This window comes from Meira miltonrushii (genome assembly GCF_003144205.1).
Source record: "Meira miltonrushii strain MCA 3882 unplaced genomic scaffold FA14scaffold_1, whole genome shotgun sequence".
NCBI classification, from domain to species: Eukaryota; Fungi; Basidiomycota; class Exobasidiomycetes; order Exobasidiales; family Brachybasidiaceae; genus Meira; species Meira miltonrushii.
This window is the reverse complement of record NW_020289943.1, coordinates 365,037-392,178: the sequence shown is the minus strand read 5'-3', so window position 1 is coordinate 392,178 and position 27,142 is coordinate 365,037. Positions and strand designations below refer to the sequence as shown.

Genomic DNA, 27,142 nt, shown 5'->3' with positions numbered 1-27,142 from the left:
GACATATTTCTGACATAATCATACAATTCGAATAAATATACACTTCATAGATACAATAAAGAGACTAATCCTCCTCAACGGCGATGTATTTCGATAAATTATGACTGGCTTGATCAATTGCTTGAGAAAAAGCATGATCAATTGTTTCTTTTGTCGTTGGAAGATCATCCAACGCAGACCTTTCCTTTTTGCCATGTCTGTGCGATCTTTGATCACTGTGCGCAGTCTGAGGTTGCTCCTTGCGTTTCTTCGAAGCTTCATCTGCCTTTCTACGTCTCTCTCGATGATGATCAGCCTGTGCACCCGTACCAGCTCTTTCATTCGCAAGATGATACAAATAATCCAAAGAACCCACTTGAAAACGTTGACCTTGATTCCATTTCTTTTGAAGATTTGCTTCACTCATCGATCCAAAAGCTGGTGGAGCAGGATACCAAACCACATTACCCGTTTCGGGATCTTGATGAAACAATTGTTGAGTTTGTTCAGGTAACGTTTTGAAATATGCACTTGCATCCATTTGTTGCATTGCCATATTCAGACTTCGATCGATCGAAGGCGCAATCACTGGCACTTTAGAATTTGCACTCGTAGCAGCAACAGCCGGAGAAGCGGTAGCATTGGGCAATGCAGCCGTACGAGCAAACGGTGAAGCAGAATTCTTTGCAGCTCCCATTCCACTCAAACCAATAGCTTCCGGTTGAGGTGTTTCACCTTCAACAGTTGCTGCTGATGTCGGTGCCAATGTGCCATTTGTATTCTTTTCTCGTTCCAAAGCAGCTGCTTTTTCTTGTTGTTTAGCTTTCAAGAAATTTCTTCTTTGCGTTTGCACTTCATCCCGCCATTCTTTGAACAATTGTGGTATCTCCAACTCGCCTTCCGACAAGTCCATTCTCCTTGCCGGTCTTCGCGCCATTCGAGGACCAGAAAGGCTTGCCAACGTTGCTCCAATGTTCCTGCTGCTTGATGTATTGACCATACTGATGGAAGGTCGAACATCGCTCACAATTCCACCCGGTCCATCAATTCCGCGTAAGAACGGAGATGGCAATTTGTCCGGCAGTGGGTTGGGTCGGTCAAATTCGATCAATCCAAATGTTTTATGACGTACCTCTTCCGGCATACAGCTTGCCCAATTCTTGATCTTAAAGTAAGCGTCCCGATCAGGCTGGTAACGCATTTCACAGACGTAGAGCGGATCTCCCGTATGCCAACCTCCTTCACCTTCTGCTGGAACGCCACGATTGGCTTTGGTGTAGAAAATAACACAAATCACTTCCAAAATATCCTCAACGTGATGCTCAACATATTGTCCTGTTTTAATCACCTCATTAGACCAAAATGTCATTGAACGTGGATGCTTGCTTTGCTCAGGCCTCAAGAACCAATTTGCCGTAACCCAACCTTGATCATGATCACCTAGATCTTCGTTTCTTGTTTTGAAGACTTGTGCGATGATCGGACGGGAAGGATCGGTAGGGTTCATCAAATGAACCCAATTACCAACGGCAATCTTCATACCCTTGTAATGATGACGTGCAACATTGGTCTGGTATCCGACTGTTGGCGATTCTCCTGCATCTCTGTTTTCACCTTCTTGTCCTGGTCCATACTTGTTGGAAGTATAGTTGCGTGAAATGATCTCATCCTCAATTCCTTCAGTGACTGAATCAACTGATTGTGTTAGGTGTTGATACATCCTTTGTAAGATTAACAGATTTCCGTACGTCTCCGTCGCTGGCTCAAAGTACCTTCTTCCATTCTTGAACAATAGCATCATTGCTTTCTCGAAATCGATCGAAGATGCAAACCCACCGCCCGGTGTTTGGACTCGCGTTTCAATCTGTTGTAAAGACGTCGGAATATGCACATAATCCAAATACCTTCTATCTTTGTTCTTTGGCTCTGTCTCCATGAATTCGGTAAGGCGTCTATCACCCCTTTCGGCAAGCCAAGCACGAATCTTGTCGATGATTGTCATATAGATTGTTCTTGCTTGGCGTGAATCTTCAATTTCTTCTATCCATCCTGAATCCGGTCTGTCTGCTTGTCGTTCTGTACGCGTTGCGCTCTCATCATCTGTTTTCATGGTGCCTTTGAGTGATCGTATCTGTGCGTTTGAGGAACTCTTTTGATTGCTTACAGGCTCTACATCTGCCATCTCCTCATCATGATCATCTTCTTCGGCTTTTACTGCCTTTCGATTTGTGCGAGATGGTGGAGGAGTGGATTCTGCCATGTTTGAAGTTGTACGTTGTCTGGATGAGCTCTTTACTTGTTTTGATTTGGATGTGCTACGATATGATCTTTCAAAGTCATCATCGTCATCTTCTTCGTTTGCGTAAGTGTCAGCCTCTTCTTGCTCTTCATCATCTTGTCCTTCTTCATCTTCATCTTCGTCATTCATCCTTCTTGAATTACGTCTAGCATTGGATGCCCTACTTCCTCTGATCGGTCTATTTGAGCGTGAAGGTGATGCTATTGATTGATCAAATTGAGGTGCAGCAGCCCTTCGTCTTGGTCTTATTCCATCACCATCAGCATCCATTTTGCATACCTTAATAAATAAAAGATGATGGATGGATGATTGCTTCTTAAAAACAAGCGCGTTTTACTAGAAGACGTGTTGACCTCTTACTTTAACACGCTAGACAACACATTTAAAAGGGATTGATTGCATGCGTGGTACCTGAGGTAGCGAGCACACGCTAACCAACAACTCTGAGAGAGAGGGATCTCTTACATGGTAACCCTTCCTCTTTGATGAAACTGGCATACTTTTGATGCAATTTGCTGCGCCAACGCTAAAGCCTACAGACTGACACACTATCGGAACTTCCCCTCTAAGGCAAGGCGCCCGTTGAATGAAGACAGTAACTCTTCTTGTTTTACGCTAGAATGAATAATAAAAATAACGTTTTACATTGTGGGAGACTGATGAAGTGCTTTTGCATTATTACACTTCATTTCACTTTCAACTTCATTCTCTTGACTCTCTTCATTGTTCCTCGTCTATATGGCTTCAAAGGTTGTTCAACAAGGCAAAGGTTCAATCACGACTTGAATCATTGGTACTTTGTTCGCCATCCCAACGTCTGAGCATCCAAGATGTCTGTCGCCAATGGAACATCAGTCAATGGCAAATCGCCAACCTTAAATGGGGAAACGAGTAACGGTGAAACTTCCAATGCAAATGCCACAACACCTTCTCCAACAATTACCGCTCAACCATACAGAAGATGGGAACCACTTCCTCAAATTCAATATGGTTTCGCAATATCACCTTTCGTACCCGAACCAGATTCAATCTCACTCGAATTGAATGCAGAGATGGATCCTGGTTCGGCATTCACCACAATTCAGCCACATCTTATCGGCCTTGAGGTGGGAGACGAAGTCTACGTGTTCGAACAACTCGGTCATACAGATGTCAGCTGGTGTCGTGGTTATGTTGTTTCCACAAATCGAGTTCCGACTTCAGCAACAACTACGAGCAGTCTTTCAGATTATTCCACTTTTCCAAGTACGAGTGCAGCAGGTGCAAGCTTGGTAGAAGAACCTCAGGTGTACGTTGGACTGTTCCCAAAAGCAAATATCCATATTCGGGAACACTTGGATGATGCGGAAATGCGTTTAACAGATGTATATGCAAAAGCATTGGAATCAGGCGTTGTAGGAGCAACTGCACCTCCTCCTCCAAAACCTTTGGTAAACACAAGTCATATGGAAACATTACCGGAAGAAGATGAAAATATCCCAAGTCAACCTACCAGTCCCGCAGCGCCGGAATTTAAACAAAACGATGTATCAATTGCAGGCGCTTTTTCTGCTCTTGGTTCGGGTGTTCCAGGTCAAAGCAAAGTCACTTTGGATCATTCTCGTCAATCCTTCATCCTTCAAGATTCAGCACAACAAACGGATGAAGAACGTCCACCTCCGCCTTTGCCAAGTCTTAAATGCGGTGATGAAACACGAACAGGGGTAGAAGAACCTTTGGTGGACGAAATTGCATGTGCATTACGAGAATGGAGTACACTGATGTACATCTATTTGAGCAAGAGAGATTACGCTTTATTTTACGCTGTTCGTGAGCATATCGATGTCTTACATGCTGCTAGAAGGCAATTGCTTGCACAAACGTTGAGTGAAGAAGAATCGAGCAAATTGCGAAGGGAATGCGTTGCCCGATTAGTCAAAGGGAATGTCCAGCAAGGATTGGATGTGATCGTCAGACATCCTGGTAGAGGTGGTTTAGTGGATGTTGACTTTACCGGCAAAGAATCTGATGCAGAGAGTTGGATAAGTGGTATCCAACTTTACGCACTTCAAGCAGCTTTAGCATATGTGGATCAAGAATCAACAACAAGCGATTCCACCGGAGCTGTAGCCACAAATGCGTTTGGAATCACAACGCTCAATACACTTTCTCCAGCTGGTATCCTCAACACACCTTTGAACTCGACACACAAGCGAGGCACACTTATCAAACAGCAACCTCAAAGGCCCAGAGCTGGAACGCTAACGGGTGGTCACACTTCAAAGACTGAGTCTAATTCGGATATCAAGTATTTCCATGTGTACTTGGATCTTCGCGCATTCGTTGCAAGTCCTTGTCAACCAGGTGAAACAGCTGAATTATACTTTTCACTGTACAACAAAGCTGAATCACGTTTCTTGACGGAAGAATTCTGTGTAATTCTCAACCATCAAGGAGTGGCAGCAAGAAAGGACAAGCTCGGAAAGATGCATGCTTTGTTCACTGATCTCAGTGCTAATGATATGCATGATCTCAACGTTGTTTGTCGAATCGTTAGAAATGGATATATGAGAATATCGAATGTGGATACCCAAAAGCCAATCTCAAATGATAAATTAGATGCAACAGACGTCAGACCTGTTGATCAGCTCAATGGTGTGTACAATGCACCAGAAGGTGGAATACCCGGATTCCGTTCATCAAGAATGACGGGTGATCGTACATTCAGAAGACCGTTTGGATGCGCTGTTGTAGAATTGGGTCAAGATCATCAGATTGACGTTCAAACGACATCTGCAAGTCCTTTATGCGAACACATCATGCCGATCTTCACTCCGGTCAATGAAGCTGCATTCAGTACATTGCATCAAGATATCATTGCCTCACGAGTACGCGAATTCGAAAAGTCCCCAAGAGCAGATCTATTGGCAGTCAATGTAAAGGTATTCTATGGCGAAAAGAATCAACTTGTGCGTGAGAATACGGCTCTTTTGCAAGACACCGCTCTGACTGCAAGATTGGGCTTCCCTGATGTCGTCTTCCCAGGCGATACACGTAATGAGGCCTATATCAAGCTGTGGAGTGGTGAATTCTTCCCTACAAGCAGTAAGATGCCCGGTGGAAATACAGCGAGGAATATTCAAATCTCTGCTGAGATTCGCCTGCGAGATGGAAGTGTGCTTGAAAAAGCCATTTCTCGAGGTTCAGGTGAAGATTTAGTCACACAGTTCGACAGCACGGTCTTTTATCATCAAAATGCACCGACATGGGGTGAATTGCTCAAATTACAGCTGCCGACAGAAGTGATGGAACACTGTCACGTCTTTTTCACATTCCGACATCGTAGTACAAAGGAAGAAAAAGCACCACAACAATCCAATGGTCAACAAAGTGGAAATAGCCATGCCTCCTTGGCACACATCAGTCCACCGTTTGCACATGGATATCTGCCATTGTTCGAAACGAATACAGCCTTCATTCCAGATGGCAGTCATACCTTGTTGCTATGGCGTAGTTCAAGATCTGCACAACATCTCAGTCCGGAGCTCTACTTCTCTTTGCCACCTACTGTCCCTGCCGGAAAACCTTTGGGCGATATCATTCCACCAAGTTTGGCAAGCATTATTCAACCTTTACGTGATACGATGACTTTGCGTACTTTTCTCGTTTCTGCAAGGTATACGCAAAATGAAGTTTTACTTAAACTTTTACACTGGGAAAATGTTTTGACTGAAAGTATTGAAGAACTCAAGTCTGTTTTGGTCAAATTTGCTTTTGTCAGTGAAGTGGAAATTGTCAAATTTTTGAGAAATATCTTTGATGCTCTTTTTGGTATCGTTGTCAGTCCCAAGAATGGCTCAGGAGAACTTGATGATTTGGTTTTTAACTCGATTGTGACAGTGCTGGGTATCGTTCAAGATCGTCGGTTCAACAACTTCCGTGCAACTTTGGATGTTTATATTGAGGAGCATTACCACTCTCAAACTGCGTATGCACGATTGATGGCATCCATGTCCAAATTGCTATCGGATCCTGCACGGCCTGAAACATCGAAAGACTTGAGAGCAGCTATCAAGGTTTGGCCGTACATCTTCAAATTTATCGTGAGAAGTCGTGAAAACCAACGAGGAGTGAAGGATCCTCTAGGTGCTTTGGGAGGAGCAGTAAGTGATCACTTCGAAACAAGCTTCAAGAGAGACTTGGATGCTCTCTTGCGCAGTATCAACAGGTTAATGTCTACTACCAAGCCAAGCTCGATCATTGGTACGCAAACGCTGGCTTTGCAAAACTTTGCTGGCACGCTTCCAGAACTGGCAAGGGTTTATCCAATGGATGAACTAGCACGAATCGAAACTGCATTCGCTGATAGTGTCTACGTCACCAAAGGTAGAATGACAGTGTGGAAGTTGTTGCATATCCTACATGTCACACACGATGCTTTGTTCGAAGATCATACTTCTCGCTCGCAAATGCTTCCCAGTATCGTTCGTTGGATCCGACCTCACCTTGGACACTATGACGAAAGTATTCATGCAAGCGGAGGCGAACATGAAGGTGCAATGGATTCAGCACGAATTGCATGGGTGGAATCAGCCAGATTGGCAGTTGCCATTATTGCTGTGGTTCTAGATCGGTTGCAAGTGAGTTTGGTGAATGGACGATTGGGTCGGATAAGTGCCGTTGAAGTTCGTCAAGAACAAGATAATGTGGATTACGTATTGTCAATGATGCCTAAATTGTTACAGACGTACAAGGAATTCCATAGCCCTGCAACTCGCGCCGCATTTGAACGTCATCGATCTCCGTCAACGGTTTCATCAGTCGTGCCTGTTGTTTTCCCATCTAGCTACCCCTTCCCACTCGTTGCCAGAAAACCGATCGGAAACGTCAGTCCAGCACCCGTTCGTTCATTGCGAAGGCAGCAAAGGAAGGAAGATTATCCGTACCTCAACCTCGGTCTTGGAGAGATTGCAGCCGTGCTTACTGTTCTGGTGATGTTGAGTCCAAGGCGACATCTGATTGGCTTCATGGATGAGCAATTGGACGTCGACGGTCGGGATAAATTAAGTGAATTCTTACACAACTTCTTTGAGGTATCCACCAGCATTTTGCTCAATGAAGCATATCCAAGTACGTGGCTCAACATCAACATCTTGGCACATCAAATGGTACTCAAGATGGCTGATCCTTTGGCAACCTTGTTGGTTCGCGATTTCATTCCGCCTGCCGATCAATTGGATACCTTCAAGACGGATCTATGGAAAGCAGGATTGAGTATGCTGCTCACCCTGCTATCATCGGACCAATTGGTCATCGAACGGTTCAAGCCGCAAAGACGAAGAGCAGTTTGGCGTTTGGCAGGTGATGTTCGTGGTGAAGGTGCGCAAATCTTTGCAAAATTATGGAATTCAATCGGATGGCCTGACGGACAACAAGACAAGGTTGCTTCCAAGGAAGTGCAAGAATCTGATGTTGTTGATTTGAACAAACTCAATACTGGTGGCTTCCAGGTGCAATTTGTACCTTCGCTTGTAGAACCGGTACTTGAGCTATGTCTCAGTCATCACGACGAACTGCGAACGTGCGCCGTTCGTGTCTTGGCAACGATGATTACTTCGGAATGGCACTTGAACGGCAGCTTTGGCGTGATTGAGGCCGAAATTATCGACAAATTGGATGTGTTGTTCATTGCGGACACTCAAGGAGATGAAGTCTCTCGTGCTTTCTTCATTGGTCAATTGCGATCCTTATTTGAGACACCACAAGTCGATCCGCAATTACAGGAACAAGTGCATTCTTGTTTGGTCAGCGTGAATCGTTTCTTGGATCTCTTGTTGAACGTTCGCAATCTCCCCCTCGAGGAAGGGTTTGAGGATGATCGAGTGTCAGGAACACTGAAGTTGCTTGGATTCTTACGTCAGGCGAATCGAGTGACTGCATTCTCAACGCACGTTCTACGACTTGTCAATCTTCATTTGGAAAATCAAAATTACGTTGAAGCTGCTTTGACGCTCAAATTGCATGCTGATTTGCATACTTGGGACTTGGATAGTTTTGTTGAACCTATTGCAGATTTGGACTTGCCTCGTCAATCGCACTTTGCCAGAAGAGAAACGTTGTATATGCTAATCTTGGATTACCTGAACAAAGGACAAGCTTGGGAAATTTCGATCGATATCTGTAGGGAGCTTGCAAGGGAGTATGAATTCCGAGCGGTTGACTATGGTAGATTAGCAGATGTCCTCAATCTACAGGCGTCGTTGTTCAACAAGATTGGAACGGAAGAACGTACATTCCCCAACTACTTCAGAGTTGCCTATTACGGATCTCAATGGCCTACCAGCTTGCAAAGTAAGAATTTCATTTATCGCGGAAACAATTGGGAGAAGTTTAGCAATTTCTGTGAAAGGATGCATCAACGTCACCCACGCGCAACTTTGATCAAGAGTAACATGGAGCCTAATGATGAAATTCGATTCTCTACAAATATGTTCTTGCAAATCACAGCAGTTGTACCTGAACCTGATCGTACACAAGATGTTTTCGTTAATCCTGAAACGCCTCCTATCGTGCGAGCGTATTATGAGCATAATACTACCAACTTGTTCAGTTTCACAAGACCGCTTGCACGCAATGAAGATGCTCAGTCTCGCACCGATACACTGGCAAACAACGTGGAAACGAACAACATCACCAGCTTGTGGGTTGAAAAGACCTTTTTACGGGTTGAAGATTCGTTCCCTACGGTTTTGCGTAGAAGTGAAATCGCAGAGATTGAGGTTGTACGGATTTCACCGATCGAGAACGCACTGTCTGATGTGGAAAAGAAGGTGAAAGAATTGGAAACACTTGAGGTCAAGTTTGTCAGTCTAAGCAAAGTCGTTGGACAAAAAGTCAGCTTGAACACGAACAGGCTCAGTATGGCCTTGAACGGAGCAGTTGATGCACCGATCAATGGAGGTATTCCGATGTACAAGAAAGCATTCTTATCGCCAGCTTACGTGGGGGAACATCCTGAAGAAGAGCCTTTGATGCACAAACTACGACAAGCGATCGATCAACAAGCAAGCGTAATCTTTAGGTGTATCAATCTACACAATCGATTATGCCCACCGGAAATGCGACCATTCCATGATACATTGGAACGATTCTTTAAGCAAAACTTTGCCGATGAGATCAGCAGATTGAATTTAGACTTTGAAAGCTCATCATCTTCCGGTCTTGAAGGCTCGACCAGCATGGATGGTGGTCAAACGATCACAAGGTCAGCAACCAATGACAGCCTGACAGCACGTTATGATTCTCTAACCAAAATGAATGGGTTAGGCGATCATGATTACAGCTCAACCTTGCTATCTGCAACTGCAGCAAATGCACCAATTGCTATCAGCCCACTTCAAAGACATGTTGCCTACCTTTCCAAACAGGCTCAACCTATCAAATCATCTCCCACAGCTCAGGATAGCTCTGTTGCCGCAAACAAAGCGATGTCTAACCCGATCCATCGGTCAACGGATGCTCCTCCCGGCGCAACAAATACGTTGACAGCCAATGTTATGAGCACATCTGGAACGAATCCTTTGGGTCTCTCTAGTAATTCAACAGCTCTCAACGCTGTTGAAATTGTCAATTCTGACGCTGCTTCAAGAGCAGGCGGACCTGCAACATCTCCCAAAACTCTCACGCGTGGCATTGCGTCTCAGCAACAAATCGGTGCACCTTCTATGTACAGTGAACTTTCTTCTGCCACAAACAAAGGTCAAGGAAGCATATTCTCAAAAGTGACCGAAAGCGGTCGTGAACGTGCAAGCAAATTGTTTGGCAGCGTTCGTCGTCGTTAAAAAACAGTTTATACCTTTTTCTTTTGCTCTTGCTCCATTATAGGCGTTTCTTTTGATAGTCGGATGAAATGAATCAGTAAACAGAAATCAACATGACGCATTTTTCGGGAGTGTGTAAAAATACAATTGGATGCCAGCCACCCCCCTCTTTCATCCCAAACAGATTCGGTAAGAGCAGTATCGACCAGAAGTTTCAGACGGTCTTGTGATCTTGCAAACTTGACCTCGCTTCATTCCATAGTAGCGTGCGACTGGATCACTGACTTGAATACGTGGCAATTGTGTTTCTTTTAGACGATAACGTTCCAATAGAGCTTTCTTCTCTTCATCCGTCAAGACATCATGTCTGGGTACGAGATGATGATGAGTGATGTTGACCAAAAGAGCGGTTTCATGAAAGTCTTCCAGGTCAAATTGCGTTCTCATTGCGTCGATGACTTTATGTGCACTTGCAGTCATTTTATCTTGATAAATAATAATCCCTTTTTGAATTTCTTTATCTTCCAATTGTTGTAGAAATTTTCTCATCGTCATTACACCAACATTTCTTTCATCACTAAAATAAACGAAAATTTTCTGAGAATCATCATTTGTTAAACGAGTGAAAAAGTGTAATCTGTTTCTATCAATCGCTCCTGATCCACCCGTTACTTGTTCACGAAATTCATCAAGCGATGTTTCCAATTCTGAATCGGCAACGATGTATCCACGATCACGTACTAATTCGTGTATTGTACGATTAACTCGCCATAGTCGTGCAACATCGCGGTCTAGAGAGTCCATCTTTGCTGTTGTCGAATGGATGTCGAAGTGCAGATGATGGTCAAGAAGGCGTATGCGATGGAAAAAAGCGAAAAAAAGTTAAAAATTCCACGCTACGCAAAAGGGGTCCTCTGAGTTCTTTTTCAGCTTAGCGCGAAAGAGTATGCCTGACGCACCTCTTCTTACTTGTGCCCGTTTTGCATTTCGGTTTAAAGTCTACTGTTTATCCGACGGCGTAAGCCTTCCGATGTTCCGCCTGAACGCAAGTTTGCGTGCGCGGAGTATTTAAACGCATGTGGGAAGTTACTCATGCACTATTCCTGCCTCCACTACTCACACAAATCAAAGATGACGTCCTTAACAACAAAGACACTGTCCGGGTACATTGTCCGAAAGTTTAAGAAGAAAGGGTAGCGGACTGATAAGAGGAAGAACTTAAATAGAACATCCTCCTTACTTTCTTTCACCATCCTATTAACATCCTTGCTCATCATGTCTTCTGAAGCAATCAAAGGAAGATTGCAAGACGCTGAGAAATCAGCTGAAAAGACGGCAAGTGACCTAAAATCGAAAGCATTAGATGCTTCAAATGACTTGAAAGCAAGAACACAAGATGCAACAAATGATTTAGGATCAAAAGCACAAGATGCAATCTCTTCCATCAAAGGAAAGACAACAACAGATCCTTTAGGATTCGTTCCAAATTTCTCATTTACCGATTATGTTCGTTTCTTTTCTGCTGGTGCACTTTGTGCAACAATCACACATGGTGCAATGACACCTGTTGATGTTGTAAAAACAAGACTTCAATTAGAGCCAAAAGGCAGTAAGCTAGGAATGGCCTCGATGGCACGTTCAATCGTTGCATCCGAAGGTGCTGCTGGTTTGATGACAGGTTTCGGTCCAACAGCTGTTGGTTATCTTATTCAAGGTGGTTCGAAATTTTGCGGTTTTGAAGCATTTAAACGTGCAGGTGTTTTGATGGCAGGTTCAGAAGCAGAAGCACAAAAGCATCGTACTTTAATTTATATCGGAGGTGCTTCAGCTGCAGAATTGATTGCATCTACCCTTCTTACCCCTTTGGAAGCTGCAAGAATTCGTTTAGTCTCTCAACGTGGTTATGCTAGCGGTTTGGCAGGCGCAATGACAAGAATGGCATCCGAAGGTGGTTTCCGTGAATTCTATGCAGGTTATATTCCAATCTTACTCAAACAGATTCCATTTACCGTTGCACAATTCACTGTCAACGAATACTCTCATGAATTCGTCAATAATAACATTTCTGAAGAATCAATCAAAGCATACGGTAAAACAGGAGAAGTTGGTGTTTCATTGGGTTGTGGTTTGGCTGCCGGTATTGCTGCTGCAATCGCATCTCATCCTGCCGATACACTTTTATCAAAGATTAACAAAGGAGGAGGTGGTTCAGGTGGTACACTTTCTAGACTTGCTCAATTGACAAAAGAGACTGGATTTATGGGATTATGGGCCGGTCTCGGTACACGTATCATCATGCAAGGTGCTTTGATTTGTGCCCAAATGGCTATCTATGACCAAATCAAGAAAGGCCTAGGAGCGCCAGCAGGTATTTCCATTGCCAAAGAAACGAATGTTGATTAGAAGTGATGATCCTTTGTCTTGCATACCTTTTCTTGTTTTGTATAGTTTATAAAAAATGAATATGTTCCATTGTATCAGTCAGTGCACTACTGTGATCCCGCCTAATCGGCTTTTGAATTTAGCGCCAATCTTAAAAACGGAAATAGCTTTGGGATATTCTTCCATTTCAACCATCATCTTATCTTTGAACATCATGTTGGTCATTCATCATCTAGGAATCTCAGTTTCGGAAAGGGTTGTATGGTTATGCGAAGAATTAGGGATCCCATACGAATTAAAGATTTATCAAAGAGATCCAAAGACAAACTTAGCGCCGGCCGAATATAAAGCTTTACACCCGTTTCAAACATCTCCCGTGATCGATGATGGTGATGTACGATTGTCAGAATCAGGAGCGGTAATAGAATATATTTTAAACAAACATGCAAGCGAACAACAAAGACAGTCAATCACAGTCTCAAAAGATGACAAGGATTATGCAGATTACCTCTATTGGGAACATTTCACAGACGCATCTTTGCATGGATCAATGATGCTCAACAGTACAGTGATGCGCTTGACAGGCGGTCAAATCGAACATGAAACGTTGAAAAATTTGGCAAACCGACTCTATTTAGGTTATGAAATGTTGGAAAAACGTTTGAAAAATAGAAAGTTTGTTGCAGGAGAAAAGTTTACAATTGCAGATCTTTTACTCTTTTTCCCAATTTCAACAATGCGAAACTTTATTCCAATTCCTAAATCTTTGGATAATTATCCAAACGTTAAAGATTATATTCAACGTTTAGGAGATCGAGATGCATACAAGCGTACCGTACAAAAAGCAGATCCTCAACGAGGTTTCGTCAGCAAGCTCTGAGCGAGAATGGGGCTCCTAGACCCTTTTTGATCTGGTCGTAGATGGCCGTTTGGGCACAAATCAAGGCACCTTGCACGAGAATAAGTGTAGAAGACCAGCCTATAATCCCATAAATCCAGTCTCATGCTGTCTGCAGATGAAATCGAGTACCAAAACCGGCTTCCCTTGTCAAAAAAAACCTTGATACTCTGTTGAGGTACATCCACATCTGAATTTCAAAAGATACATACATTGTCCTGCCAATTCCATGCTTATGCACCATCCTCGCCTGTCTTCCTCCTTAGAACGCAAATACCTTCGACATGATATGTTTGCGGGAACAAGTCTGCGCCTCGAATGCTCAAGATTTCATAATTTCTTTTTGGCGCTCCAGGAAGACCATTGATCATTTGTCCAACATCGCGTGCTTGAGTGTGTACATTACACGAAACATAAACGATCAGTTGAGGTGCAAGTGTGAGCAATTGTTTGATAAAAGGTTCATCACAACCTCTTCTCGGTGGATCAAGGATCATCGTAGTTCGATCAGAAGGATAGGTAATGTGTTTAAAGATATCTTGAGCATCTCCAGCGAGAAAATCAACGTTTTCAATCCCGTTGATCGTTGCGTTTTGCTTGGCGAATTTGATCGAATCAGCACTGATTTCTACACCTGCAACACGTTTGAAAAGCGTTGCCAGACAGAGTGAGAATAAGCCTGATCCACAATATGCATCAACGAGGTATCGATCTCCTTCTTGGGCGGTAGAGTACGTTTGTATCTGCTCTTGAACGTACGAGATCAAAGATGGTAGAATGGAACGATTGTTTTGGAAGAAAGTTCCAGCGGGGGACAAGAATTTGGTCACACCTACGCGCTCCTTCACTGTTGCCTTGTGATCAGTAATCACCTCTGTTGAAGCATCGTCCTTATCCTCAAATTGCTTGAGTGAGTCTCGCAAGAGTATTGTGGCTCCATTTTTGTACGTATAGATGTTATCCTTCACCCTCTGTCTTTCTGCTGGCAATGCACGATTGATAGAAGCGGTAGCGATCGGACATTCCTCTATATCCAGCACTTGCTTTGTGCCCACTTTGTCAAACCCTATAGCAACATAGGGAACTTCTTTGGGCTTCTCAATCGTCTCATCTCTCCCTCTTGCTCCTCGTCTCCTCTTTAGCTCGCGCGGTAGCTCAAAATGAGGCGTGAGCTTTGTACGATAGTTGAACTGCAATGGAGATGGTAAAGTAGATTTTGCTGGCGGCAAGAGGTCTTCAGGAAGATGCGAGAAATTCTTGAAAGCCCGTTGTACGACATTGCGCTTCATGTCTAGCTGTGTTGCATATTCTATATGTTGATATTGACATCCAGAGCAAGTACCGAAATACTTGCAATTGACTAATTTGTCATCCCTTTCGATCGCATGTGAACTCTCTGCAGCTCTTTCCTTGACGGTAACAAGCTCACTACGTGAATACATGCGTTCATTCGCAGTGATTCGCGCAACCACCAATTCTCCTGGTACACAATGAGGCACAGCAATCACCCAATCGCGAGAAGGAGCTATTGCCAATCCTTCACCATGAGCACTCAATCGTTCGATTCTGCATTCAATCTCTTCTCCCCGTCTAAATTTATTGATGAATTCCTTGCTAGGTCCTTCTTTGATGATCGTTTGAACAACTTCATCACCTAGAAGATCTGCGATATCGAAATAGATTGGCTCTTCTCCCATCTTTTCTAGAACCTTTTGACGATCTCGTACTTTTGATTTTATCCGTTTTGCTTCCTCTTTTGGTGTCAGTATGCGGTTGAATCCATTCCCTTGAGGAGCTCCTGCAGGTGCAGTTGTGTTTCCATTCTCCAATTGTATCGTTTGCGTGGGTGAGTCATTTCTTTGCTTCTTCGTTGGCGGAGAAGATGATCCGGCGGTAGCAGACATGATGAAAGGTTGTCTAAAGAGAGTTTGATCAATGATCGATACTTTTCTGCTTGACAATCGAAATTGTTGACGTGCCAAAGCGATCATGCCAATTCGTTATGAATGGTAATCGAAAGCATTTGGTTGGCTCTCCCATTCGTAAGAAGAAAAAGAAAAAAAGTTCTTGAGAAAGAGAAAGAGTGTCCGTATCCCGAGCCGGTCCTTAGCGTAAAAACGCGATTATGCAGGGCGTAACGCGTTCAGCCCATGATGATAAAATTTAATCAGCCTCTCTTTGTTGTGTGTGTTACTCTTTTCTCCACCATTGGAATTTGATCAAAAATGGCCAAAAGAGAGGCACATTTGATGCCAGATGCCGAAACAGGCAAGCAACAACAACAATCACAAGAAAAACAAGATGTAATTCATTCAATCGAAGAAGCTGTTGGAGTGTTTGGCAGATTGCAAGTGATCATGTCGGTCTTATTACGTTTAGGTGCCTTTCTTTATTTGAGATGGGTTCCAAACACTCTTTTGATGAAATTGATGCATTTCTTTTACGCCTTTTATTTCTTGGCTTGGTCAATCAGACAATTGAGTATCTCAAAACAAGTCGTTAGCCTTATCGATCAAGCGGACATTCTACCGGCAAAAGCTGATCTCAAACTTTTAGCCGATCGAGTCGAAGTGGACAACCAATCCAACGGATTGATCAAGACTAACGGCAACAAAGATGCAGTCGAACACAAATCTGAACAAAATGGTACTACAGTAGAAAGCGAGAAAGAGGCTCTGATTCGATCCCTATCCGTTTGGGAGTTGACCAGAGTGGTACTTTTTGGACGATCGACACGTTCATCAACAATCAACCTGCTCAGCTTTGGTTTCCATACGCTTCTCTTCTTGTTCTTCCTCGATGCGGCTTGGAGTCCGTATATTTTCCCATCTCACCACGAGCACAATTTGCACTTTGCACACGTTGGAGCATTGGGCCCAAAGACAGCCACGATTCATGTTCGCTATCCTTTCCCACTTGGTCAACGAGATGATTACTTGAACGGAGGATTGATCGAGCAAGACATTGGTTCCTTCGATGGAGCACTGCGAGATGCACAAAGCTTGTTTGACAACCCAGAACCTCTACGGGTGGTATATCGCGAAGTACGCAATATCGTCTTAGAAAGCAACTCAGCCGCCAACAGCATCGATGGCAGAATTCGCACGCAAGCAAAACGCTGGGAACGTGGTCCTCTACTCAAATTGGACGCTGAGAGCGATTGGACAGGAAGTGCAAAGATTGAAGGATTATGGCCCGCAACCGAGTATGAATGGCGCTTAGCATTTGCCCATAATTCAACCTTTACATCCGTCCCTAGTCACGCTCGCAAATTCATTACATGGCCAGATCCAAGATTGAGCGATGATAAAGATGCTTTGGGTGCATTGCGTACGACGAGAAACGAGGATGGTTCAGCACCATTCGATGATCCCAACCATTTCACCTTTGGCTCTTCCTCTTGCATCAAACCTGATTTCCCCTGGACTCCAACACAATTCTGGGCATGGTCGTGGCTCTTAAGATTATTCAATATCGGAAATGAACCTGGTGGTTTTGCCCTGCGCAATCGTATTCAAGGATTTGATAAATTAGCCGAAAGAGTATTGGACGGTCGTGATAGACCATCGATGCGATTCTTTGTGCAATTGGGCGATGTTATCTATGGTGATGTGCCGTATTGGGGCGGTCCATTTATATTGACATACCGTAAGCTGTATCGGAACTTATTCGCTTCAGATTCATTCCGTCGTGTTTATGAACGTCTTCCGATGATGAGCATTTACGATGATCATGAGGTAGTGAACAATTGGGGTGGAAATAAATTGGTCGGTTCAGCCGTTGATGAAGATTCGCATCAAATCACAAAAGTTACAACACCAGAAGCCGTTCCTCCAGCTACGAAAGCATGGTATGAATATATCGGCAGCAGCAATCCTGATCCGTTGGAACCTGGTCAGCATTATTACACTTTCCGATATGGTGATACAGCCTTTTTCGTAATGGACTGCAGACGTCATAGATCACCTTGGCAAATCGAAGATGATGAAGACAAGACTATGCTTGGACAACAACAAAAGGATGCATTCATTCGATGGTTAGGTGCAGTAAATTCAACAGCCACTTTCAAATTTGTTGTCAGTTCTGTACCTTTCACGACATTATGGGGTGGACCTTTAGATTACGATAGCAAGACGGATTCATGGGCAGCATATACACATGAAAGGGATTATTTGATGACGATCATGCAATATATTCCCAATATCATCGTTTTGAGCGGTGACAGGCACGAGTTCGCCTCTGTGGGTATTGCTCCCGTTGGTACAAGATCAGACTATCATCCTGTCACAGAATTTTCCACTTCACCTCTCAATATGTTCTATCTTCCCGTTCGCACATTATCACAAGCACACAATCTAGGCGCTACGGGAGCAGAAAGATTATACAAATATTTGCCAGATGGTAATATCAAATGGTCCGAATTCGAAGTAGACACTCGAGATGTTTCAAAGCCAGTAGTGCACGTTAAAGTCATCATCGATGGTGATGTTGCATGGAAGGTCAGCGTACATGGAACGCCGATCCATAGAACACGCAATGCGATCGGCGGTTTAGCACAAACATTCTTAGAACTATTAAATTGGCGACCTCGTAGATGGTTCTGATTGCATCCCATTTGCTTTGATGGTGCCCCTTTTCTCTATATACCAGCTCTCATTTTTATTCCCCTCAATGGCTTGTATACGAATGCTTCTGTACTACTATTCGGACGCGATCAAATACATACTCATGTACGATTTAAAAAAATTCACACATCAATGATTGCATTTACGACCTTTGAGTTGTTGTTTTGACATGAAATGTACATTGTGGCACTTGACTACTTTCTGCCACTACTGTGCTAGCAACGCCCAAACGGGCCAAAGCACCACGAATCATACCCGTAGGCATTGCCAGCTGAACCCGGGAAGCAAGTGCCAATTCACTTGATGGATTTACACCTTGAGCAGGAACGGAAAGACGCAAAAGAGGTTTGAAAACGTTATCCTGCAAAACATAAACTCCACGATGATTCGTCCTGAGATTATCGACTTGTTTATCCCAAATTGCAGTCCAAAGCTCCTTACAGATGAATTTCAAAACGTCCAAAGTTGTAGAAAACGGAGGCCGTTCACGTGAAAGACGTTCGACAAACGTTGAACCAATATGTGATCCGATTGCTTCTAATCGTTTTATCACTTCTTCATCTTCATTTTGTGGTCCGGCTGAAACTGTTAATCCTTCAACACTTAAGCCTGCTTCTTGCATTTCTTCGATCACCCTTTTACGCTTTTTCAAATTCCTTCTTGCACTATTGCGTAGTACATTTGGCATTTCGATCATTAGGTAGTGAAGTGATTGTACGTCAACATGTGAGATTGGAACTGAATGATCGGAATGCGGTAGGGAAAGTGCTAAAGATGTTGGATTGACGAGAGAAGAGGAAGAAGCGGTAGCATTGGCATTATTTGCTGAAGAAGATGAGCTATGGGTGCTACTCGTTGGCACAAAATGTGATGCGATTGGAACTGGCTGTCCAAGTGATAGTCTGGTGGGCGGTTCAGGAGATGTTGCGTTTGCCATTTTTGAAGGGTATCGTGTCGAGAAGTTATGCTTTGAGAAGATGGGAGTAGTCAGTACTTGTCGCGCTTCAAGAGGCCGTGCGTCAGGGCGTCGCGCATGAGAAAAACACAAGACACACTTTCTCAACTTTGGTTCTTCTTTTTAACGGATCACAACGAAGTCCGGATCGGAGTTTTGTGGAGCAAAAGCGACAATCATGGCAGATACAGTGTTGGACTATGGCAACCCTGATGGAGGAGAAGAGATGGATGCATCGTATGAAAACAATCCAATCATCGATCCACGTGAAGCACAATTACAAGATGCTTCAATGGATGCAGAAATGCAACAATGGGAAGAAGGATTTCAAGGAACAGAAGAAGAATTTGAAAATGAAAGAAAGAAAAAAGTAGAAGAATTATTGGCTGCCAGACCAAATTCAACAGCGAGATTCTACGCTTTACCACCAGATCAAGCAATCGAAGCAGGTGCAAAGAGAGGTATTTCCGCTCTTCCTGCTTTGGCCGAAGAAGAATTGATGGGTATCGAGGGTAAGTGAGTTGCCACTTTGATTGAGACAATTCACTAACGCATCTTTCCATAAACAGAAAATGTCCCAGGTCCTGAAATACCCGGCACGATCGGAAAAGGTCTCGATATCCGATACAATGCCTTACATATCACAGGTCAGCCGATCACACAATGCTCTACATCACGGCTATTTGCCTATATTACTCATTATGGCGCTCAACCACTAGGTCTTGAATGGATCAACGATCATAGCTGCAATGTGGTCTTCAGTGATGCAGCAGCCGCACGATTGGCTATCGAATACCTTTGTCCAGCAGTCAGTACGAGCACAGCTCCGCTAATTCCACTTCCTTCAATAGAAGAAATGGAGAATGCATCATCCATCAAAAAGGTACATGATACAGGAGAGAATGTCCAAGCAGCACGAGAGCATGAATGGAGCGAGGAGTTCATGCAATCGATCTTATTTCCCAGAAAAGCACAACGGATACCCGGAAAGCTGTACAATGCTCCAGAAAAAGATGCCGCAAAAGCCCTGCAAGAGTACAACGTCAATGTGTCCAGCAAAAATGGTACAAATGGAGAAAATACAGAAGGTACAATACCGGAGATTTATCGAGAAATGGAAGAAGAAGATCGTCAAAGATTTTTACAACAACCTGAACAAAAATCATTGCAAAATTTACGTGGAAATTTATGGATTCGTTGGACGGTTGAAAGTTTGGATGTAAAGGGTAATCGATCAGCTCAACAGAGTAAATGGTATCGTGATCACGGTCGTGATGCAGGAAAAGAAGTTGTATCAAAAGTGTTGCAAGTTGGAGGAGCGGATGAACGTAGAGAGCTTCTACCAGGTCAAGGCCGAAGACGCGGAAGAGGTCGTGGTTCAGCAATGATGGATGAATTGGATCGAGAGATGGACGCTTATCGTGATCGAACAGATGATGCGGTTGTAGGTGGAGATCCAGAAGCACGTAGAAGGAGAAGACGTGGAAGTAGATCTGCCACCACAATGGCAGCGCTTGATGAAGAAATGGAAACGATTAGAGGGGATAGACGTGATAGATCGGCTTCACCTGTACGCAGATCAAATGGCGGCGATAGTAGAAATGGCTATGCAGATACTGCAGACAATGGCAATAATACCACAATCAGAGTTCGTGGTCGCGGAAGGATGCGCGCACCTAGCGCATGGGATGACGATCGAGGTTTGTTTGATGATCGAAGGAGCGGTTTATTGGCAGATCGGCTTCGAATTCCAGCAGGACGTTCGAGTTTCACTTCCAATCAGGGCGATCGCCTAGAGGATCGATTACGATTACCAGGTGGCCACTTTGATGAATCGAGAAGATCGTTAGACAAGCGTCTATCGCCATCCAATCCCAGTGGGAGCTTACAAGATCGCCTCCGGTAAGGGCAACACACACAATCTAGAAAAGTCTCTAATGTATAGATTAATGGCCAATGCGTAGGATTGTTTTGAGTGTACAAGTGTGGATGTGTAGGGAGCGAGAAAGAATGATGAATGTGTACAAAAAAACCCGAAGTGAGTAATACAGTCGATCGTCTTTGGTAAATTTGAAGTGCGTCGTCTCAATAGAATCAGGCAAATCCGAATCCTTCTCCTCCTTCGTTCATTGCCAAGAGCAATTGCGACCTCAGCTTCTCATAAGAATCATATTGGGGTAAGTCCAATTGATTGAAACATGTGTGTGCGGCCGGCAAACGATCAGCACCATATGCTTTATGAATGTTGAACCTTTGCGTTCCTTGCACTCCTTGTAAATGCGCGAAACCTTCCAAAGGCACCTTACTTGTACCGGTAATGAATTGCAACAACTTGGCCTTGTCTGTTTGGTCGAACGAACGAACAGCTCTCCAGAACCATTGAACAACAGGATCACTTGTGCTATATCCATGTAATTCGGTATTGTTCTTCCAAGCAACCACATCGATATCCGGCAAACCAGAAATGAGCAATTCCAATTCTTGTTCACTAAAGATTCGAACAAGGTCCTTAGGGATGACGTCATGAAATCCGTTCAAAAAGGCTTCGATTTGCTTTTGAATGGAAAGCGTTAGCCTTTGCTCAGTGACCAAACGAACATATTCTTGTTTATTCTTGTCTGTCACTGGAATGTTTGTACCATCAGGCTTCAATTCTACCACTGTAGTTTCTCCAAACTCTTCATTATCAACAGTGAATGTCAGATCCAAGACATCCTCGATGTCGTTCTCCAACATCCATTGCAGACTCTTAAAGTATTCAGGATCAATCGCTTCCAAATCCCGATAATCTACTGCCTTTCCCAAGATATGCTTATAGAAGGATCTTGTGAAATAGGCATCTAGTAGTCGTCCATCGTAGATTGCTTTTCCAATCACCCTTCCAACGAATTTGAAGAAAGCAAGATGATCAGGATTAATTGCACTTGATCGATTTGGCTGATATGTTGTCCGATCAGCAGCACACGGAGCGAACAAAGCGTAATCGGGATTGAACATTGCTCTTGCTAAGATCGAGTACCATTCTCGCGTTACACCTCCCGCATCTATTCCCTCTTCGTTATAGAATCGAACGTTCAATTTACCATGCTTGATCTCTGGACCGGTATGCCCTTGCAAACACCTGAAACTGTCCGAGAAAACGTGCTGGCGGCGAACGGAAATCTGTAATGGCGTATAATGCTCTTTCCTTCCTTTGTGTAGCTGCTGAGTGAAGTAGTTGCGTTTATTATCAAAGTCGAGCACTTTAGGATTATGCACTAAAAGACTGAAGCTTCCTGACATCAAAGAAGGATTTTGACGAACCATCAGATTGAGAATCTTTCGATGTCTCTCTGTGAATGTGAAAAATTGGTCGTGCATTAATTCCCGCTTTGTCTTAAATGCCGTCGGCCTCTCAATAACGGGCGATACCGAACCTCGATTGGAAGAAGAGCCTTGAAATGCTAGATCCTCGGCCGTTGCAGCATGTTTTGAGAGAACCATTAGACTCTGTAGGGTGAAGATATGGGTCATCAGCAACGAGGTCTTTTATTTGGAACCGGAATACTTACTTCAATCAACGGCAAAAGTACTTGAGCGGCATTAGGATCACCCTCTAGCCTAGTCAATACCTGACTCAATCGATCCCAAATAGGCTCGAATTCAAAGCTTTCATATATCTGTGCTAATCTTGCTTCGTCTTCGGCATTCTTCTCTTTACCGTTTTTCGAGTCCTTTCCGTTGACTTCTCTGCTTGCTGGTTCATTCTCAGCACGTTGAATAACTCTGTGTAGTTGCCCTGCAGCATCATCTGATTCCATTGCAGCGGAACCTGAAGATAGCATGGGTAAACCTCCTTCAAAATCCATTGCAGCTGTATGCGGTAAACCGGGTCCAACACCTGGACCCGTTGAAATGGCAACGATCGGGACATGTGAATGAGATGAGCTAGCCATTCTGACGCCACTAGGACCTGCCATTGAAGTTCCTAGAGCGGCGCCAATGATTTGTGTGATATCGAAAAGACCGTTTGGCTGGCCATTGTCTCCGGATCTTCGGCCTTCACCTGGCGAACCTGGATCTTCATTCGATGACATTGGCTATGATTTCATGAAGTTGTATCTGGATAAGATGTGCCAGTGCCTATATAATGATAGAATGAGTTGGTAGGCAACCGAGTGATTGAATGTCCTTCTTGATTGCGCTGAAGACAGTTGTATGATTGGATAGCGGTGGAGGAAAAAAAGGCAATCCTCAAGCCATACGCCAAACGCTTTTAAGATTAGCCAAAGCACGCGCCTCAGAACGGAAAATTATACTGCACACACACACACACACAAAGGAAGAAATATATGATATATTCTTAAAATTGACGCGTGCTGGCTTTAGCAGCATGTTGAGAAGATTATACTCAGAAGAAGAAAAAAGGTATCCTACATCTTCAACTTCCAACACATCCCCAAAAGCTTGATCATACAAAGATGGATACAGCCATGGAGGGTGGCTTTGGAGGCCCATCTACATCAATGGGTGGCGAAAAGACACTATCTTTGACAGAGCTACTACAACAATCACGTCAATTAAATGCACAACTTGGCTCGCGTGCCGATCTTCCAAACATTCATTTAGGATTAGATCAAATCGAAGCTCAATCTCGCAAAATCGCTCAAACTCGAGCTACTCCTTTTGGTGGTGTATCAGGAGCAAATGCTGGGAATGCAGCATTGGGTGCTAACAATGATTCAAAGGCACACTACTTCTTGGCCAATGGAGGTATTGATGCCAGTGGGCTAGCAGATACAATCAATCAAACCAACATTGCCAATGCTTTCGAACCCTTACAGCCAATGTCCGATACCGATGTAGACTCTTATTTACGTCATTCTCGCGAACAAATCATTTTATCCGCCATCGAAGAAAGTCGACGAGAGACAATGGCAGACTTTCATAGAAACCTGGCAAAAGCACAAACACGGGACTGGGAAGCACAAAAGGTTCGCATCTTGGAGGAACTTGGACAACATACACACTACGGAGGTGGACAACAAAGCTCTTCTCGTCTCGGAATGAGCACTTCCAGGAACTTTTCACAATCGTATGGCTCACGCAGTTTCACTCCGACACGATCGGAAATGTCTACTGTCAGTTCTGGTATCACCGTTGGCGGTGCACGATCAGGCAAATATTTGGCAGTGGTGGAACGATTGAATGCTCATCGAATCGATTCTGTTCCTTTTGCTATCGCCTCAGCGCTAGGAGAGGCAGCCAGATCTTCGCTTACTGCTCCAGCCTCTGGAGTCGATTCAACTTTCTCGCAAGACTTGTACGAAAGCTGGCTTGCTCTAGCAAGTTTGGTTGGAGAAGAAAATGTGGTGGATGGAGAATTTTTACGGGATGCTATTCGTGAACGACAATATGCTGCCGCCTATTTGGGTAATGCTTCCTCTACTGCCGCTGCTTGGCTAGGTCGGGAAGGAAGAGATCTACGCACATGTTTGACGAGTGGTGCACTGAAATACCTGCAAAAGTACTTTAACAACCTCATCGATGCACGTATCGCAAGCAATCCCATCAAAGCACAATTGGGTGGCAAGCCAACTACATTGGGTAAAATCGTTGCATTCGAGCGTGTTGCATTTGCCGATCGCGATGGAAGATGGCCCAGTGAGCTTGAAGTTATTCAGACTGAACACGGATCTACCCCTGTTTGGGCTACAATCTTCTATCTCTTAAGCACTGGCAACGAAAAGGAAGCGTTGGAATTCGTGATCAAGAATGAAGATGCTATCCGGTCTTTGGATAGTACAACAGGCGGTGCAGGTGGCTTTTCCTCATACTTCCAAGCATGGCTAGGAAATGCAGATCACATTCTTTCCAAGCCTATTCGTGATCGATTTGTGACAGAGTACAATAGTCGTTTCCGAGGCACGTTTGGCGGAGATACGATTGATGGCTTCAAATTGACATTGTTCAAATTGATTGGTCGAATTGATATCAATAAGAACTTCCCTTCTGTCGTATCAAAGGATACCGAGACATGGCTTTGGGTGCAATTGAACCTCGTACGTGAAACAACAGTGGAAGAGGCCAGTTCGGAATTCGGTGATGCTTTACGTGATCGTTTAACATTGGAGGACCTTGGATCGCGAGTGGTCAAGCTTGGTGAGCGTCACTTTGACCCCAAGAACAATCGACCGATTCACTACTTCACAATTTTGCTTCTCTCGGGTCAATTTGAACGTGCTATTGCACACTTATATTCACGTTCTCAATACCAAGTCGATGCAGTCAATTTTGCATCTGCGTTGACATATTATGGATTATTGAGGGTGCCAAGTCTTGAAAAAGCTTCGCATGCAATGATCCTTACTTCAACGGTCGATGCTACAACGGGACAAGAGATCATGATGTTGGATTTTGCCAAGTTGATCCAAAAGTACGTTCGACTCTTCTCTAGAACGGATGTGAAGGGAGCACTACAGTATATTTATTTGATCTGCTTGAATGCAGATTGTGCATCTCCGATCAAGGAAGAGCAAATTGCCAAATGTCACGAATTGATTCGTGCTTTGGTGATTGAGACCAGACAATATTTCGAATTGTTGGGCGATGTACGAAATGATGGGGTAAAGACACCGGGTGTGATTGAAAACAGTCTATCGTTGATCAAATTGGCAGACTCGAAAGAGTTCTTGACAAATATTGTTGGAGCGGCAGCTGCACAAAGTGAAGCGGAGAATCGTACAAAAGACGCAATTTTGCTCTACAATATCGCCGAGGAGTATGATCGTGTTTTGGACGTGGTTAATCGTCAATTAGGCGTGTCTTTGATTGAACCACCTACCCGTGCGAGCCAAGAAACCATTTCACCTGATTCATCACTTACAAAGGTTGACGATATTGCACAATTGGCAAAGGCGATCTTACAAAGTTATGAAAGACAAAATCAAATCTTACGCTTAGTCTCACGCAAGAAACGTGAAACATGTCAAACGCTATTGACTCTGAAAGAATGCTTTGATTTGTTCTCTCGTAATGAGCTAGAGAAATCGTTGAGCACGATTGAATCGTTGGATTTGATTCCCTTGCATGGCGATATGGTTACCATTACGCGAAAAGCTGAATCGTTCAAGGATGTGGATGAAGGAATAGCCAAGAATTTATCCGAGATTTTACTGTTGGTGATGAATTGCATTTCCAAATTATATCAAACACTTAAATCATCACCATTTGGTGATTCGAACAGACATCAAAGGTTGGCAGATTATCGAAGTATGGCACGGGGGTTGATGTTATTCGCTGGAATGTTACGATTACGCATTGAGCCTAGCACATTTGCGCAGTTGACCAGACTTGATGTATATTTACACTGATGGCAATGAAATGCAATCTTCTTTCACAAAAACCGGAGCCGAAAATGAATGATAGACTGCACTGCATACATGCATTTTAGCTTGCTTTCTTTTCGAGACTGTGCTGGCGCAGCGCAAGGCAGGAAAGCCTTACAACGGATTTTATAGATCGGTCTTTTAAGCTCATCCATCTGTGAGATGTCTGCATCCTTCCAAAAAGAGCGCAAGTAGCATAAGCTCTCTGTCGATCACGTAATCAGCTTTTTTAGAGATTATCCGCACTTTTTCATCGGTAATTTAATTAAAAATGAAATAATCTCCTCCGATCATTATCCGCGTAAAGGGGAGGAGATGTATGATGATGTATGCAAGAGATGCCTTTTTGATCTTTGCTATGCAAAGGGACCACCCTTTCTTGTGAACTACAGCAGAACGGCATTTGGGAAGCCGAATGAAATAAAATAGCGTAAAAACAAAAGGCGCGCGACACAAAGAAGCAAAGCAGGGCAATGCTCCTTTGCTCCACTTCTTCTTCTTCTCATTCGATCAAAAAAGGCCGAAGAGTGTGATCTTGTTCCTCAAACACACACAGAGATCCTTTTGACAGATTCACACCACTCCCCCGAGGGTTTAGAGAGCGAGGACCCTTGCGTACCGCATTGCCTGCTTGATCATGAGAGTAACAATTTCACTTCTTCGGACTTTAAAAACAATGTGTAGGCAGGATGTTTGATTGTTAAATATAGAATGTTGTGCTCTTATGCTACATACTCTTCTTGTTTTAGCCGAAATCTTATTATTACACACTCATGCAAGAATATTAGGCATCCGTTGTAATACGCCGCCGCAATCAATCAAGCTTGCCTTTTGCCGG

The 27,142-nt window shown here is 43.8% G+C and overlaps 11 protein-coding genes across 11 annotated transcripts; 6 read left to right on the top strand and 5 right to left on the bottom strand.

The window, feature by feature from the left end:
- Window positions 1-9: 9 nt before the first annotated feature.
- Window positions 10-2,609, bottom strand: FA14DRAFT_169572 (uncharacterized protein). The gene has a single exon (XM_025500215.1). The coding sequence runs from the start codon at window positions 2,546-2,548 to the stop codon at window positions 65-67; it is 2,484 nt and encodes an 827-aa protein (XP_025356889.1). The 5' UTR covers window positions 2,549-2,609; the 3' UTR covers window positions 10-64.
- Window positions 2,610-2,967: 358 nt separating this feature from the next.
- Window positions 2,968-10,173, top strand: FA14DRAFT_4369 (uncharacterized protein). Its single transcript, XM_025502341.1, has one exon. It carries the CDS (start codon window positions 3,109-3,111, stop codon window positions 10,096-10,098), a length of 6,990 nt encoding a protein of 2,329 aa, XP_025356888.1. The 5' UTR covers window positions 2,968-3,108; the 3' UTR covers window positions 10,099-10,173.
- On the bottom strand, window positions 10,174-10,975 carry FA14DRAFT_4370 (putative 25 kd subunit of DNA-directed RNA polymerases I, II and III). Its single transcript, XM_025502342.1, has one exon. The coding sequence runs from the start codon at window positions 10,879-10,881 to the stop codon at window positions 10,249-10,251; it is 633 nt and encodes a 210-aa protein (XP_025356887.1). The 5' UTR covers window positions 10,882-10,975; the 3' UTR covers window positions 10,174-10,248.
- A 302-nt stretch (window positions 10,976-11,277) lies between these two features.
- FA14DRAFT_140470 (mitochondrial carrier) lies at window positions 11,278-12,507 on the top strand. Its single transcript, XM_025497099.1, has one exon. It carries the CDS (start codon window positions 11,353-11,355, stop codon window positions 12,478-12,480), a length of 1,128 nt encoding a protein of 375 aa, XP_025356886.1. The 5' UTR covers window positions 11,278-11,352; the 3' UTR covers window positions 12,481-12,507.
- Window positions 12,508-12,584: 77 nt separating this feature from the next.
- Window positions 12,585-13,509, top strand: FA14DRAFT_4362 (glutathione S-transferase). Its single transcript, XM_025502340.1, has one exon. It carries the CDS (start codon window positions 12,674-12,676, stop codon window positions 13,337-13,339), a length of 666 nt encoding a protein of 221 aa, XP_025356885.1. The 5' UTR covers window positions 12,585-12,673; the 3' UTR covers window positions 13,340-13,509.
- An 81-nt stretch (window positions 13,510-13,590) lies between these two features.
- On the bottom strand, window positions 13,591-15,261 carry FA14DRAFT_152018 (S-adenosyl-L-methionine-dependent methyltransferase; the record flags this gene model as incomplete). Its single annotated transcript, XM_025497498.1, has 1 exon — window positions 13,591-15,261. One exon carries the CDS (start codon window positions 15,259-15,261, stop codon window positions 13,591-13,593), a length of 1,671 nt encoding a protein of 556 aa, XP_025356884.1.
- Window positions 15,262-15,606: 345 nt separating this feature from the next.
- On the top strand, window positions 15,607-17,961 carry FA14DRAFT_140464 (uncharacterized protein; the record flags this gene model as incomplete). Its single annotated transcript, XM_025497098.1, has 1 exon — window positions 15,607-17,961. The coding sequence occupies one exon, from the start codon at window positions 15,607-15,609 to the stop codon at window positions 17,959-17,961; it is 2,355 nt and encodes a 784-aa protein (XP_025356883.1).
- Window positions 17,962-18,042: 81 nt separating this feature from the next.
- On the bottom strand, window positions 18,043-19,044 carry FA14DRAFT_4348 (uncharacterized protein). The gene is made up of 2 exons (XM_025502337.1): window positions 18,716-19,044; window positions 18,043-18,682 (listed from the first exon to the last, which is right to left on the bottom strand). The coding sequence occupies exons 1-2, from the start codon at window positions 18,917-18,919 to the stop codon at window positions 18,125-18,127; spliced, it is 762 nt and encodes a 253-aa protein (XP_025356882.1). The 5' UTR covers window positions 18,920-19,044; the 3' UTR covers window positions 18,043-18,124.
- Window position 19,045: 1 nt separating this feature from the next.
- Window positions 19,046-20,935, top strand: FA14DRAFT_4335 (uncharacterized protein). Its single transcript, XM_025502336.1, has 2 exons — window positions 19,046-19,449; window positions 19,507-20,935. The coding sequence occupies exons 1-2, from the start codon at window positions 19,116-19,118 to the stop codon at window positions 20,841-20,843; spliced, it is 1,671 nt and encodes a 556-aa protein (XP_025356881.1). The 5' UTR covers window positions 19,046-19,115; the 3' UTR covers window positions 20,844-20,935.
- FA14DRAFT_159061 (HECT-domain-containing protein) lies at window positions 20,817-23,144 on the bottom strand. Its single transcript, XM_025498035.1, has 2 exons — window positions 22,489-23,144; window positions 20,817-22,426 (listed from the first exon to the last, which is right to left on the bottom strand). Exons 1-2 carry the CDS (start codon window positions 23,011-23,013, stop codon window positions 21,032-21,034), a joined length of 1,920 nt encoding a protein of 639 aa, XP_025356880.1. The 5' UTR covers window positions 23,014-23,144; the 3' UTR covers window positions 20,817-21,031.
- Window positions 23,145-23,442: 298 nt separating this feature from the next.
- On the top strand, window positions 23,443-26,718 carry FA14DRAFT_140456 (NIC-domain-containing protein; the record flags this gene model as incomplete). Its single annotated transcript, XM_025497097.1, has 3 exons — window positions 23,443-23,605; window positions 23,639-24,011; window positions 24,063-26,718. The coding sequence occupies 3 exons, from the start codon at window positions 23,443-23,445 to the stop codon at window positions 26,287-26,289; spliced, it is 2,763 nt and encodes a 920-aa protein (XP_025356879.1). The 3' UTR covers window positions 26,290-26,718.
- Window positions 26,719-27,142: the final 424 nt, after the last annotated feature.

Coding starts and splice junctions, on each gene's coding strand:
- FA14DRAFT_4370 (XM_025502342.1), bottom strand. CDS start 10,881: ATGGACTCTCTAGACCGCGATGTTGCACGACTATGGCGAGTTAATCGT.
- FA14DRAFT_4348 (XM_025502337.1), bottom strand. CDS start 18,919: ATGGCAAACGCAACATCTCCTGAACCGCCCACCAGACTATCACTTGGA. Junction 18,683..18,715: donor ATTCCGATCATTCAGTTCCA/ATCTCACATGTT, acceptor TCACTTCACTAC/CTAATGATCGAAATGCCAAA.
- FA14DRAFT_140470 (XM_025497099.1), top strand. CDS start 11,353: ATGTCTTCTGAAGCAATCAAAGGAAGATTGCAAGACGCTGAGAAATCA.
- FA14DRAFT_169572 (XM_025500215.1), bottom strand. CDS start 2,548: ATGGATGCTGATGGTGATGGAATAAGACCAAGACGAAGGGCTGCTGCA.
- FA14DRAFT_159061 (XM_025498035.1), bottom strand. CDS start 23,013: ATGTCATCGAATGAAGATCCAGGTTCGCCAGGTGAAGGCCGAAGATCC. Junction 22,427..22,488: donor TACTTTTGCCGTTGATTGAA/GTAAGTATTCCG, acceptor TTCACCCTACAG/AGTCTAATGGTTCTCTCAAA.
- FA14DRAFT_4335 (XM_025502336.1), top strand. CDS start 19,116: ATGGCAGATACAGTGTTGGACTATGGCAACCCTGATGGAGGAGAAGAG. Junction 19,450..19,506: donor AGAATTGATGGGTATCGAGG/GTAAGTGAGTTG, acceptor TTCCATAAACAG/AAAATGTCCCAGGTCCTGAA.
- FA14DRAFT_4369 (XM_025502341.1), top strand. CDS start 3,109: ATGTCTGTCGCCAATGGAACATCAGTCAATGGCAAATCGCCAACCTTA.
- FA14DRAFT_4362 (XM_025502340.1), top strand. CDS start 12,674: ATGTTGGTCATTCATCATCTAGGAATCTCAGTTTCGGAAAGGGTTGTA.